General features: G+C 37.1%; 1 protein-coding gene across 7 annotated transcripts in view; it reads right to left on the bottom strand.

The window, feature by feature from the left end:
• Positions 1 to 5,621: 5,621 nt before the first annotated feature.
• LOC131060400 (uncharacterized) overlaps positions 5,622 to 13,920 on the bottom strand; it is a 28,905-nt gene continuing 20,606 nt past the window's right edge. For all 7 annotated transcript variants that reach the window (XM_057993625.2, XM_057993623.2, XM_057993626.2 and 4 more), the window contains 3 exons: positions 8,605 to 8,694; positions 7,332 to 7,535; positions 5,622 to 7,186 (listed from right to left, as the gene is read on the bottom strand). In XM_057993625.2, the coding sequence (XP_057849608.2) occupies positions 5,912 to 7,186; positions 7,332 to 7,535; positions 8,605 to 8,694 (1,569 nt within the window). In that variant the 3' untranslated portion in view covers positions 5,622 to 5,911. The remainder of the gene's footprint in view (positions 7,187 to 7,331; positions 7,536 to 8,604; positions 8,695 to 13,920) is intronic.

The following is a 13,920-nucleotide window of genomic DNA, read 5'->3' as shown; positions in this document are numbered from 1 at the left end:
TCTTTATAGAAATCTCGTGTATGTTATGATATCAATAGAATGATCATTTAGAGCTAAGAATGGAATGATGGAAGAAAATAGACTTATTAAAGGAATTATGAGTTTATTTAAGAATAAAGAGTATTTCATTTTATTATTGAATGTAGAACATTTTACGTCTTTACACTCTTAGAACTCCTCATTTGTTGTGTCTCTTCGTTGGAAGGAGACGTATTTATAAAGAGATGTGTCTCTCTTATTCGCACTTTCCAAAAGAGTTATGATCCTTTGATCAATATAACCATTAGTTACTTTGTCAAGTCATCTGCTAAAGAGATTAAAAATAAATATTCCACCAACCAACATATATAATTAAATATTATTTTTATTCATTGCATAAAAGAATAAGTGGCGACTATAGTCATTATACATAGCTAATTTGAATACAAAGCAAGAGATATTAGGGTCGGAACATTATGACAATTTACCATCCCAAAAACCAGTAGCATTACAATGCACAAATTGTAATCTTCAAATTGCAATCAATTCACTTTCTCCAAAAGGTTGGCAAACCCACCCTTCATTAGTGTAGTAGAATTCGTGCAATTTGAATTTATCATTGTGGAGTTCAAATTTTAAAGTTATTCTCATACACATATATCAAGAGACATCTTTAGAAGCGATGAATTTTGTTTACACCACCAAAATTATGTAGCATCATGCAAGTGCTAGACAAAAAAAAATCCCCTATAAAACCCTGTATTTCATCCACTTTTTGCATGATATTCCTCCAGGATTTCAAGGACAAATAACTCTAGCTTTTTCTTAGACACCACATAAAGTTAAAAAGGTCTACACCAATTAATGGGAGGCCTATGCTTTACTACATAGTTTGAGGACTTGAACTTGGTAGTCCAAAATAGGACTTGACTCGAGACTTGGCAAAAAAGTCAACTAAGACTTGGCAAAAAAAAAAACCATAGTTTTACCAAAAATAAATAAAAAATTAAATGATTTAGAGAACATAGGAGCCTAATTTGACTATCAATTTGTTATAATTCAAACATTACACATATTTTGTATATTAAAAAGCAGCAAATCAAGAGATGTTGACCCTTTACAAACTCAGGTTGAATAGGCCATTAACAGCAGGTAGGAAGACCACTATTAAAAACAAAGGCCAAACAAACCTTCAACAACACACTAGCAGAAGCTAGGATCCCAACTCAAGAGTGGGAAGAAATGCCCACAACTTGACTCGAAAGAGTTTGGGTGGGGGGCGATAGGGAGAAATAATTACCTTTTCGCCTACGACAAACAATAGTCCAAACAATACTACTATTAGAATCATCAAGAGGGAAACCCTTTAGATTGTCTGCCAGCACCTAGAGGAGACTGTTGCTACAGATCAAGGGCAGATAGTTGCTGCAAAACAGGAACAACAAAAGAAAGAACCTCGGGTCTAGAGGGGGCCACATCAGTAGGAGGGGGATCCGAGGGGGGCCAGTAGAGGCCACTACAGTAGTAAGAGGCACAACCCCATCCCGACAGGAGTCATCATCAACATGAGAAGATTCTTAAGATTCAAAAGCATCATCAATCAAATTATAAGCATTTGCATATTTCCACCAAGTAGCAATACCCTTACGACACGAAAGAGAACAATTCGTAGCTAAGTGACCACTAGAGAAGCATCTACGATAATGAAAGGGGAGATTCTCATAATTCAGTGATTGAGTCCATGGCTCATCCCCAACCATAAGAACCACATCCCCAGGGAGAGGCATAGAAATGTCAATGCCGATAAGAATGTGAGCAAAAGTAGAATGACCCATGAAGGACATGGTTTCATCCACTTTCAAGAAACATCCAATAAAATTGCCAATGGCCTCATAACAAGAATGCTCCCAAAAATGAAGAGGGAGATTGGAAAGACAAACCCATACTACACTCACATTGAATGTTTCAGTCAATGGGTTAAAAGAAGTTGTCCAAAGTTTGACCGAGAGAGTGTTAACTCACCAAGCCCGTGGCTTGCTCAACACCAAGTCATGATCCTCAGAGGAAGCAATGAAAAAAACCCTAGCACAAGGGTGAAGCTCAAAGCGATCAGCAACCAAATGTTTCCAAGAATCACTCACCCAATGATGTAGATCCAAGAAGAAAGGTCCAAGAAGAAAGGCCATAACATAGCAAATATGCACACCAACCCACAACATTTGTAGAAGCCAATATTTTCTACCACACATCCTGGCCACAAACCACAATTGGGGGAGTCTTGGCACAAGAAAGAGGACGAGATTTCCCCTTGAGAGAAAGAACAATAGCAGATCTGGCAACACATGAAAAAATCCTCCGACCAGTAGTGCCTGGTTGGGGGCCTCCCACACCTACAAAAGCCCTGGTCAAACCACTATCAACAACAGCACCAAACCCAACAACAACCAGAGGGGTGAGAGAACACACACCAACATGGGAACCCACACCAGCACCCACAAGAAGGGGCGCACACATCATTAGCAGAAGGTTGGGCACCATCACCATGAGGAACTCCCACAACAAAAAGTTGAGGCACAAGAGGCGCAACACAACCCACCAACCCAGCAGAAATAGAGGGCACAATAGGAACAGAGGCCAAAGCAAAAGCTTCATTTCAATTCTACTAAGTGGGAATCACAGGTGGCAGAACAGACATCGCAATGGCAGTTTTGTATTCAAAATGTTGTTCTAAACATTAAACAAGTTATATGGTCTTCAAACACTCAATATTTGAAAGTTCATCATTAAAATTTCATACATGTAGTTTCAAATCCATATGTATAACATCATAAGTTTATAAATGTTTACATATAATGATATGTCAAAATGAGAAAAACAACTAAATACAATCTACATCTTTCTCTTTCGTCTCCAAATGTAACTCAATTTTTAGACCTCAAACTAGAAGGTGCTACTGCTACGGTATCAAACACCCAATATTTGAAAGCATCATTCAAATTTCATACAGAGTTTCAAATTCAAATGTATAACATCATAAGTTTATAAATGTTTACATATAATGATATGTCAAAATGAGAAAAACAACCAAATACAATCTACATCTTTCTCTTTCCTCTCCTAATGTAACTCAATTTTTCAGATCTCAAATTAGTAGGTACTACTGCTACAGTATCTAAATGATGATGAATTGTTTCTTGATCTTCAAAATATTCATCATCCTCCATTGCATCCAATTCTACTGGGGGTTTGGGAGTGAGACCCTAATGGGTTTGAAGGACAGCAATGCTAAGCTGCAGAGTGTTAGATATGAGAAAAAACTAACAATAGAAAAGGTGTAGGAAAACACACTTGCGTTTCACCGTGGGCAAGAAGTGGGCATTTTGGGCTCTGCCTCTGAATTTTTATTTTTTTTGGATGATTAAAAATGGACGAGTTTGAGCCAAAATATGAAGAAATGGACAAGAAAGTGCAAAAATAAATGGAAAAAAAAGGTTGCAAAATAAAACAATTTTTATGTTTGTTGGGCATGTATATACATGGGCGAGAGTCTTGAGTCAAGACTTGCGAGTCCTACTCCAGGACTTGTGCGAGTTTGTGGCTATGGGATTGGACGAACTCTGGACCTGCAAGTCTCCTTAGTTTTGGAAGAGTCCTCAAACTATCTTTGCTACAATCTTGTCTACCTGTGGATAAATAACTTTGTGTTGTAGGGAAAGGCATACCTCACTCTGATCTTATCCAGAATTTTGTAATAACGAGAGATTAACACCAAATACGTCAAGGTGAACCAGTGCACCCTGATCATCATTTTGCTTCATGACACAATCATGTAATAAATACATATACAGACTATTAATCACACAAGATATATGATAATGATAGTGAAGTAGGCAATCAGTTTTCATGGATGACATAAACACAAGTGGATTTTATCGGTCAACTCAAGGTAAAGCCAGAACATAAAGCAGAACCCTAACAAACATCATGTTAACCCCATTATACCACAGATCATTAACTACAGGACACCAAGTAAAGGATGCCACCTGACAGTAACATACAATCAAAATATTCAAGAGATTCTTACCTTGTAAGCTAGGTTCTCGATATTACAAAACCCAACATAGTGACAAAAGAAATTTTCAACTGCTCTTTTAATTTGTAATCCCATAGGAAAAACAGCTAACTGCATCCAAACTAGTAACACTAGAGACTTCCTCAGTAGAATATAATTAACCAACCAGAATTTTAAAAAACCCAATGCCAGCCATAAATTACTCATAATGAAATAAATATCACTAGTTGTATTGACACAATGAAGTCAACACTTAGACCACCTAGTCCGTGGAAAGACAATTAATCAATCCTATTGTTTTCAACTTTTCTGTAAAAGAAACCTCTGCAAGTGGCTAAAAACATAAACGAGTGCAAATATATACATATATATGTGCAGAATAATATTCTGATAAAATAATCAACAAGATTCAGCTCACAAGCTTGCACAGAGTTGTACATTGGAAAACACACGTGTCAAATTATGTTGAGCAAGGGTCTTGGCATATATGTGGAAGCACTAGAAGGATTTTCTGCTAACATACTAAATGATGGTGTGCTGAATTTTTAAACTATAAATGGTGGATCAAAGGACTCAACTGCCTTATCCGCCACAACTCTGGAAAACCAGAATAGAAAGTGGGCCATTCTGAACGTTTTAATTTGTCCCAGATCCATTTCACTTCATAACATGGAAATAGCTCTTAAAAAAAAAAATTTATTCATATTTTGTCAAATAATATTGCACTAGAGATTAGGAATAATGAGTAATGAGTCCCACCATTTTTCAAAGAAATTTACCATGGGATTGTCTACGGGGTAGGATTTCTCAAAGTGGTGACATGTTAAAGAGGAGATTCGCAGATAAAAGCTACATGTTTCACTGGTTTAATTTATAGCCTTTTGCCATGATCCAGGTGTGAATTAAAATTTACCAGGGGAAACAAATGGTTGCCAAACATTCTGTATAACTTGAGTTGAGAATTGCTGTAGGTTAGCTGCATTCCATCACCTTAGATAACGGATGTGCTCTCTGACATGTAAGACTTCAACACCAGATGCACAATAATTCATGCTTGGCAGAAAGACAGCACAGAAATGGACAGGGTGTCAATTTATCACGGTCTATAAGGTTTTCCGGTGGCTTGTGCCAAGAAAACAACATGCTCTGCAGTAATTAGCAACATTTACAGATGACAATGATTTTAATGGCGCTCACAAAAGAACCATAACTAATTGGAAAAATAATGTATAAACAATATCATGCAAAAATGATCCAAGTTTTGAGACAAATAAATTGGTGAACTCATGATGGATAAACCCTGGACATGTCAAAAAAGGCATCATTATATATTACCATAAAAAAGAGGACTAAACAAAAATAGGTTAACATGAATGGGAAGAACAGCCAATTACAATGACAAGATTCAAAAATGAGTTCTTATAGCCAAAAGAATCAAGAGGGTCAAAGTTACAAGCATAACACCAAAGATTATAACTAATTAGAGGGTAAAATTACGATGGATAAACCCTGGTCATTATCATGAATTAGAGGTCGTTATATGTAAGGACCAGATTAATCTGCAGTCACATGAGAAACATGAAAGGCTTACTGGTACTTTCAAATGAAACTGTAAAAGCATGTTGTGTCCTAAATGATCACGAGCGGAACTCAATTGAGTCCAAGTCTTATAGAGTATGTAATAAGCCTGTTTCACTCTTACAACATTTTAACTTCTAGAACAACTCAAATGCTCCTAGTGTATAAAGACAAAACAGTAAATAATAGATTAACTTATACAATGATACAGAAAGAGAATTTGTAAAATTTATGTATTTGACAAATATAATAGTTTAATACATTCACTTTAATAAAATTATATCAACCCCTGCCCATCTCTTCTTGTCCTTCAGATTTTCTAGGTTCTGAAGATTTTCTCTTCCTCTTCCCAGATTCTTTTGATTCTGCACCTTCTTCAGATTCAGGTGTATTCCTTGTCCTGAAAGATATGCGGAAATCATCTTTTGAACCAAAATTTTCATCAGAATTAACTCCAGGCTCCTCTGGAGCAATAGAATATGTACTCCCTAACTGAGTGGCCTGTAATTGGTCTTGCGGAATGGATATGTGCAGTTCTCGTTCCTGAGAATTGTGCACTCCTCTGCCTATTCCCGATGGCGTATTGCCAATCATAGATGGATTTGACCCTTGTAATCCTTCAGTTGAAGCATTTCCTTTTGGATATCTCTCTTTGTTTGTTCTCCTCCGCCTTTTCATTTTACGACAAGATGAGCAGTACCAGTTACGCTTTGGAATTGCAGAAAGTCGTGGCTTTACACAATATATGTGATAACCATCATCACATCCATCACAGAGGACAATTTGATCATCATTTTCATCAATTTTGCAAATCATACATATACACGATGGACAATACCAATTTGCAGGAGGATTACATTTTAGTGGAGGTTTTAAGCAGCTTAAATGAAAATATTTGAAAAGACAATTAGTATTGGCACATTCTATAAGATTGTCACTGTCTCTCTCTCCAGAAGAACATACTTTGCAAACCTTAGGCAGTGGTTCATTACTATGTAGCTTCTCCTCTTCTGTACTGGCATGGACTTCTGTATCTTCTCTGCCTGCACCTTCACCTTGGTTTATATCAACACCACCTTTATTACCATGCGAACATGCCACATTTCGATCACAATAAGTTCCCATATGCCCTCCACCGGTATGAAATTCAGCAACTCCACTATTCTCTGGTTCCAACTCCTTACTGAGTCGTTCACAAACTATACAATGGTGTCCCTCAATCCCATTATATTTTGGTACAGACCCATTGCCTTTTCCTGACACAACACAAGAAGCACAGTACCAACCTTCACTTGGAACGTGCTCAAGGGCAGGAGAAATGCAATATATATGATAAGCTGCTTTGCATGCATCACAGAGTACAATAAAATTATCACGCTCATTAGCACCACAAGATCTACAAACACGGTTTTGGGCTGATAATTCTGAACTATCACACTGTTTATTTGATACACACTGAGCTTTACTATCCACATCCTTGGATGCAATATCTTCGTTGGGAGATGTATTTTCAGCCTCCAGTCCTCCATTTAACCTCCCATTCTGCCCATTTTCATTCTGCAAACTCAAACAAACCAGAAACGTCATAAGCCTTGGCAATAGACATAAATGGGTAAGAAAAACATAGAAAACAGCTCTGGAGTATAACAAAGAACATAAATCTCTAGAATTGAGCAAACGCTTTGAATGCTACAATGCATACCAAATTACACAAATTGCTAGCAGTATTATGTTCTTCAGCCCTGGTATTACACCCCAGCTGGTTGTTAGCCTCAGACAGATGATGCTGGTTCAAATTGTGAAGAGGTTCGTGTAGATGCTCTTCGGTGTCTGATCCCACTTTCATGTTTTCAGAGCCATCAACAAGATCCTTGTCTCCAGCTTTTTCCCCAAACAAAGTAGCTACCTGAGAAACCAAAAAGTTGGATCAAATGAGTCTGCAGGCACACTAAGCATTCATTGTATTCATTTCCTTACAAGGGATTGGGAGTTCAAATGGACAATCGTATAAAATATACATGTGAAAAATTGTAAACTGGAGCTGGTGCAGTAGTGCTTCAATGATTGATTAGGACATAACTAGTTGATAGTTGTACAATTCCATCCAAATACAACACAAGGGAAGGTGGATATCCCACATCACCGGGAACATGGCACCATATTATTGTTTCAAGTTGCCTTTACCTTTCCTTGGGAATTTCTCATGTTCTCTCTATGTGAACAATGAGAACTTTTGGGCCACTTGACCTCCAACCTTCACTTTCTACTCTACTGCCATTTCTCGTTTCAAGCAGAATTGCACTGTAATGCCTTTTAACCCAATACTAATTTCATTAAAATTTGAAATTCAAGAGTACATAGGAATAGTCTCTTTAGAACCTGTAAAGTTAAAAAGTAATACATTACTACCAAGATTCATCTTGAACTTTAAATTCTTTAAGCTGAAAAAAGGGCCATGCAATGCTCTAGAGTCTATGGTAGTGAATTGGCCATGCAAGCTGCAGATTAGAGATATTATATATATCTATGATTATAAGATTACAAAGCACAAAATATCAATAACCAACCTACTAATCTGAGCATGATACACAATTCCCAAGAAGCCTTGAAAAGGGGAGAGCATGGAGATTTGCATAGAAGAGGCCATGGCCACCTCACAAGAGGAAACTGCAATACGTATCAGAACAGGGCTAGAACTGAATAAAAGACAAGGTGAGGAAAGGGAAGCAGAAGAGGGGAACAAGAAGCAAAAAATTTTAGAGCTCATTCAGAACCATTAGAACTTCCATCTCATTCTTCCAGCAAACACAAGAACTTATCTTACATCCATTAAGCCAACAATTTAATTATAGATTCATTTCAGTCGCACAGAATACAAAATATGTCAAAACGTACATTTTAAACATTTGGCAAACCAAAAATGTTCAAGAATGTAACAGATATTTCTTTATTTGGAAAAGATGTCAATATCCAACCTCTTTCTGGTAGGCAGCATCTGAATATTCTGAAAGCGAGTTTGCCAGTAGAATGATCTTTTGACCCACTGCACGTACATTCTCCCACATCTGCAAGACAGTTTTAAGTTTGATTAGTTTTCTTGACCTGGTATCTCATTGTCTTGTTCAGCTAAAAGAAGCAAAAAAAGTATCTTAGACAAAATAATAACACAGTTAGCAATCATTGTATAAATAGCTTATACCCATACTATAGTAGGTAGAAGACTACAAACCTACTCGAAGCCTTCATGTCAAAGAGCTTCACTCAGACCAATACAACAATATGCCATATGGGAAAGTCAGGCACTAGAACAGATTTGCAAAGATGTCTGACAAGGAAACATCCTTGATGAGGGCTTTTAAGTCACATTAGTAGCCACACATAACATGCAAATAGGATGTGGATCATACAAATGCCAACGTAAATGAAAAATGAAATTTATGTGTGAAGTTTCCTGATGCCCAAAGTTTTCTCCTTTCTTTAGTTCCACATAACTCCAATCCTCACTTCATATCTCCTAATCTGATGCAATAACCAAGACCACCCTGAACCCTGAAGGAAAGATCTGCTCAAATTCACACACCTCCATAATCAAAGGACAGTAAAACCGTTTAATGGAGAATTGATCATGGTTCCAAAAGACAAACCACTGATTTTTCATTCATGAGAACCAGAGACTCCATGCTCAGATTGTCATCCTCATGATGCCCACAGGATACTTTATGACCCTGCTTTCCCCTAGAACAAAAAGGAGACCATTTTCCAAGAAGACCCATGGTTCGCAGACAAACCTGGCTATTTTTTAGAACATGGACCCTATAATTCAAACCCACAAATAGGATGGAGAGGCTTCTGGAAATGTGGTATCGCTCAAAAGAAAGATAGGGCATCGGCGGTGAAACCTCCTTCTCTTCGGGCTTGACGTTGTCAATAAGTTTTTCTACAAGGGATTTTGAGCTAAAAAGAAAAAGAAATCGTCTGAGAGGCTTCTGGAAATGTGGTATCGCTCCGGAGAAAGATAGGGCATCGGCAGGCAACCAAACCTCCTTCCCTTTGGCCTTAACGTCATCAAAAGGCTTTTCTACATCCAGTGAAGGCGCTTCCAAACTGCTACGGGTCTGAAATGATGTCTCAGAGGGTTTTGATCTGACAAAGGAAATTAGAGACTAATCTGGCAAAGGTGGTGCTTGGATGATGGAGCTGTTCCTATGTGCCTCAGGCAGTTGGAAGCCCTCAGGACTAGGGCTTGTAGCTTATTCTATCCCTTTTGGTACCCTTCTTGTACCATAGAGATATCATCATTGGTTGCTGATTGTGCCTTCTTTAATCTGCATTCTCTGGTTCCATTGTGGTGTTTTTTGTATCTGTGCTTTAAATGCTCTGTGATGCTCTTAAAACCCTCCATTAAGTTGCATTTATTTTTGGTGGCCTGATCGATCCCTTGAATTTATGGAGCGGGGGATATAGGGCTGTGGGTGAGCCACCTAACAAATCTGATAAAGCAGAAGATATTAATGGAGGAGTAAATAGAACTGAAATAACTTTTCAGGATGTCATTCTAGGGCAATCAAGAGAAAGAGTGCCAGAGAACGCAAAGTTTAATCTGGTGAATGATGGAGTACCCTATGAAGAAAAGACAGAAATTAGTGGAGATGGTAAGTACTCCACTTCAAGCCCTAAGAAGATTGTGATTTTTCCTAATGATGAAATGGTAATTGCTTTAAACAAAGAAGAAAACAGATTAAAAAACATAGCAATCATCCTTGCTGCTATTGACAGTGACAAAATTCCTGCAAGAATTTTTTTAGATGAATGGTTTAATATTGTTTGGCATAAAAATTAGGGTTTCAATCCTCATTTTGTCAGATGATTCAAAAAGGCTTATTTTTTATGTTCTTCAAAGACCACTCCATACAGGAAAAAGTCATTAAGGGTTGAAGTTGCAGCTGTTCTAAACCCTTCAAATCAGACTTATTGATTGAATTTATGATTTCCAAACTGTTTGACTAAATGTCTATGAGTTTAAACTGAAGTGTATACAAGTTTGTGGAAAACTTTGGTAGAGGTCATTATTAGCTTCTCCGCCTCCACTAAATTATGAACCAAGCACGCTTGTAGTGGAACTCTATAGTAAGGTTTCTCTCACAAATAGAAACCTTCATATGGCCAAGCATGTTACCAATACAGTCATATATCTCCCAAGGATGGGGCTGTTAAAATCCCAAAATCTAATAACAATGAAACATGGAGTACAATAAATGTGATATATCTCACATCTAACCAAAATCCATCATTGACCACAACCTTCTACACCCTCTTCCCTTGCTTTTACTTGGACTCCCACAGCTTGTTCCACTCTTGTGTCATGATTGTAAGTTGCAAGAGCTCCTACAAGACAAGCATCATCTCTATTAGAGTTCAGTAATATGCAATGAGGTGTAGTGGTTACAAATGAACATCTACACCTCCCTTAATCTGCGATAACCCTTTTGAACCACTCAATTTTGTCAAGATGCCTTCAATGCCATTATTCATGAAATGTATAGAAGGGTTCTAATAAATTTTCCTATAGGTGGATTCAACTAATTACCTACCACCTAGCACACATATGTTGCATCAATAACCACCCACACTATGTTGGAAGGACCAAGCTCCTCACTGGCATCTCTCAAGATCTAAAACCGAAAATCTAAATCCTCATGTTTTCCTAAGCAATTAGGCACCCTTAGTAAGGACCTTCCTAACATATAATTATAATATTGATGAGTAAGTAGTGTGTTATATCCACCTATCCATCTATGATGATAATGCAATGGTGAAACAACCATGTGACCCTCATCTCTGTTGATGATATAGCGTCCGAAGCAATCCTTCAGGGCCATTAAATAGATATCAAATATGAGAATGGCCTATTGGCCTTACATATTTAATAAACCGATTTACTTATGCATTAATATTGAACCTATTGATTCATCGGGTTTGTATAATTAATCATTAAAGTTGGTTATCGGGTTTGTTATATAAACAATAGACAATCAATTTAATAAACAGATTGTGTTATTAATGAATTGGTTTGTTGAAAGGCAATTATGAAGAGACACGTCTTCTATTGGAAAGACATTGGATTCATTATATATGGAGAATACATCCTTCTTATTGGCATATCGTGGAAGATAGAAATTAATACTCAGATTGAAATATACAAGAGGCGGATTTAAGATAGATATTCAGTAAGCATACTACATATCCTCTGACAAACCAACGTGATCTTCTGTAGCAGTCCGACTTATCCTTCTGCAGTTCGTGTTCAGTGAATCTGATAAGTTAAAAAGTTTCCATTCTGCAGCAATAAGAATTCGATCCAACATACCTTCGGCAGATTGAGTTTTGACAGTTCAATTTCTATATTACCTTGTGTGGGTAATTGTTGTGTGCATAAAGCTTCAAGCAGTGAAGCCATTACTTGTATATCATACTCAGACCTGATTATATAAATAACTGTTAATTTTTGTGGCTGGGTTTTCACCTTCATAAGGAAGGTTTCCCAGGGTAACTTAGTGTTCATACTGTTTGTTTGAGGTGAATTTTGTTTTCTAATATAATCTGATCTTAAATTTAACAATCTCCTCCATTGACAAATTCACCTTGGAATATTTTCCATCAAGATGGACGTATTCAATTTTGTTTCCCTAGGAGGCACATGAGATATACCTACTTCGGCCACCTTAGACATAGCCTCCTTCAAATATTAAGAGCAAGCCACATGAAATGGAATGCCATTGGTAAACCTCTTGAGCTTGTGCATTTAACATATCCATAACTTGACTAGAAGTTGAACCCATGACCTTTCTATTCCCCTTAGACTACACAACACTCATCTCAAAAGGTGGAACTATAGATGGTGTGAAACTAGAAATGTGCTTCAAAGTCCTAGAGGGAGTGGTTGGTGAAAATGGAGTGGAGATATCTCCACGTCACAATCTAATAAATTTGACCTTTTCTTAAATATGTTCATCACAAACCCCCACTCCTTTGCACCATGTATATGAAGAAAATATACATTCATTGTGGTAATGTTGCCCTCCAATCAGTGGAGCAAATATTGAACTTCCAATGTCAATTCCTCCTTTAATTATATGCTTTGTTTATATCAATGAAGGTGGAAAAATGTTGCAGGTTGCCTCTTGGCAATTGAACCCTTGGTTCATTGGACCAACATTTTAGGATGCAATTTGGTTTTAAATCAACCCAAAGTATGTTATGCAATGTCCCCTACTGGAAGTAAGCCTGTTTCCCATAATTAAACAGTTTATCACCATACTTATCATGTCTTCAGTCAGATTATTAAAAATAGAGAACAATTAATTATTCATAGTACAATCAATAATTATTATATTTAGGCCCCATCCTTACTTCTTTCCTAACCCTAATGGAGGACAGAGATTTACTGTCATAGGGTGCTTGGAAACCAGTCTACAAGTAGACTCCCTCAAGGTTTCAGGACTCTGTCCATACCCCATCTTGGGCTTACCTATCTTGTGAGAGTTTACTCCGCCTCTCCCTACACACACCAACCTATCCTCTCACAAGCAATATCGAATGATTAAAGACTAGGCCGTTGATATAATAGTCTTACATGCATTATGAATGTATAAGAAATTAAGTATAAATCCTATCTATTATTATGATCAAATGCAATCTTATTGACAATGCTTCTTTGTTTGTATTTATAACAGAATATGCAATAACTTGTATTACAATTATAAATAGAAATGCAGACATAAAACAACATAAATGAACAAGTATATGATCATAAGCACAATACAGCATACCAGTCTGCTGCTCTGCAGCTGATAATATTTTAATCCTGATTTCCTCTTTATATAGACTTCACGTCTTTTATTCTTTTTCTCCTTTGATGCTGGCTCTTGGTGCTGGAACGCTCCTTTATAACCTTTTCGGTTGGTGCTGGAAGGTCATGACTTTCCCTATAAGTGGCAGTGGTTTGGGAGGGAGACGTCTCTTCAAGAATGGTCGCTGCCTCTTTGTAAATTTCTTTTCATTAACTTAACTAATAATAATCACTCCTTGCTAATTGCCAATGATAATCTTATTCCACTCGCTCCTTATTAATTTGTATTAACTATCAAATGACAAGGAATATGAATTACATACCATAGGGAAGAGGATCGATCCTCAGACTGATGCAGATCCAGGAGATGGGTGATTAAAGTATAATGGTTGGTTTATGAAATCGTGAAGTCTTACTTTGTAAGACAATTTCATATTCAAGT

Source organism: Cryptomeria japonica, chromosome 4 (genome assembly GCF_030272615.1).
Source record: "Cryptomeria japonica chromosome 4, Sugi_1.0, whole genome shotgun sequence".
Lineage (NCBI taxonomy): Eukaryota > Viridiplantae > Streptophyta > Pinopsida > Cupressales > Cupressaceae > Cryptomeria > Cryptomeria japonica.
This window is presented reverse-complemented; position numbering and strand designations above follow the sequence as displayed.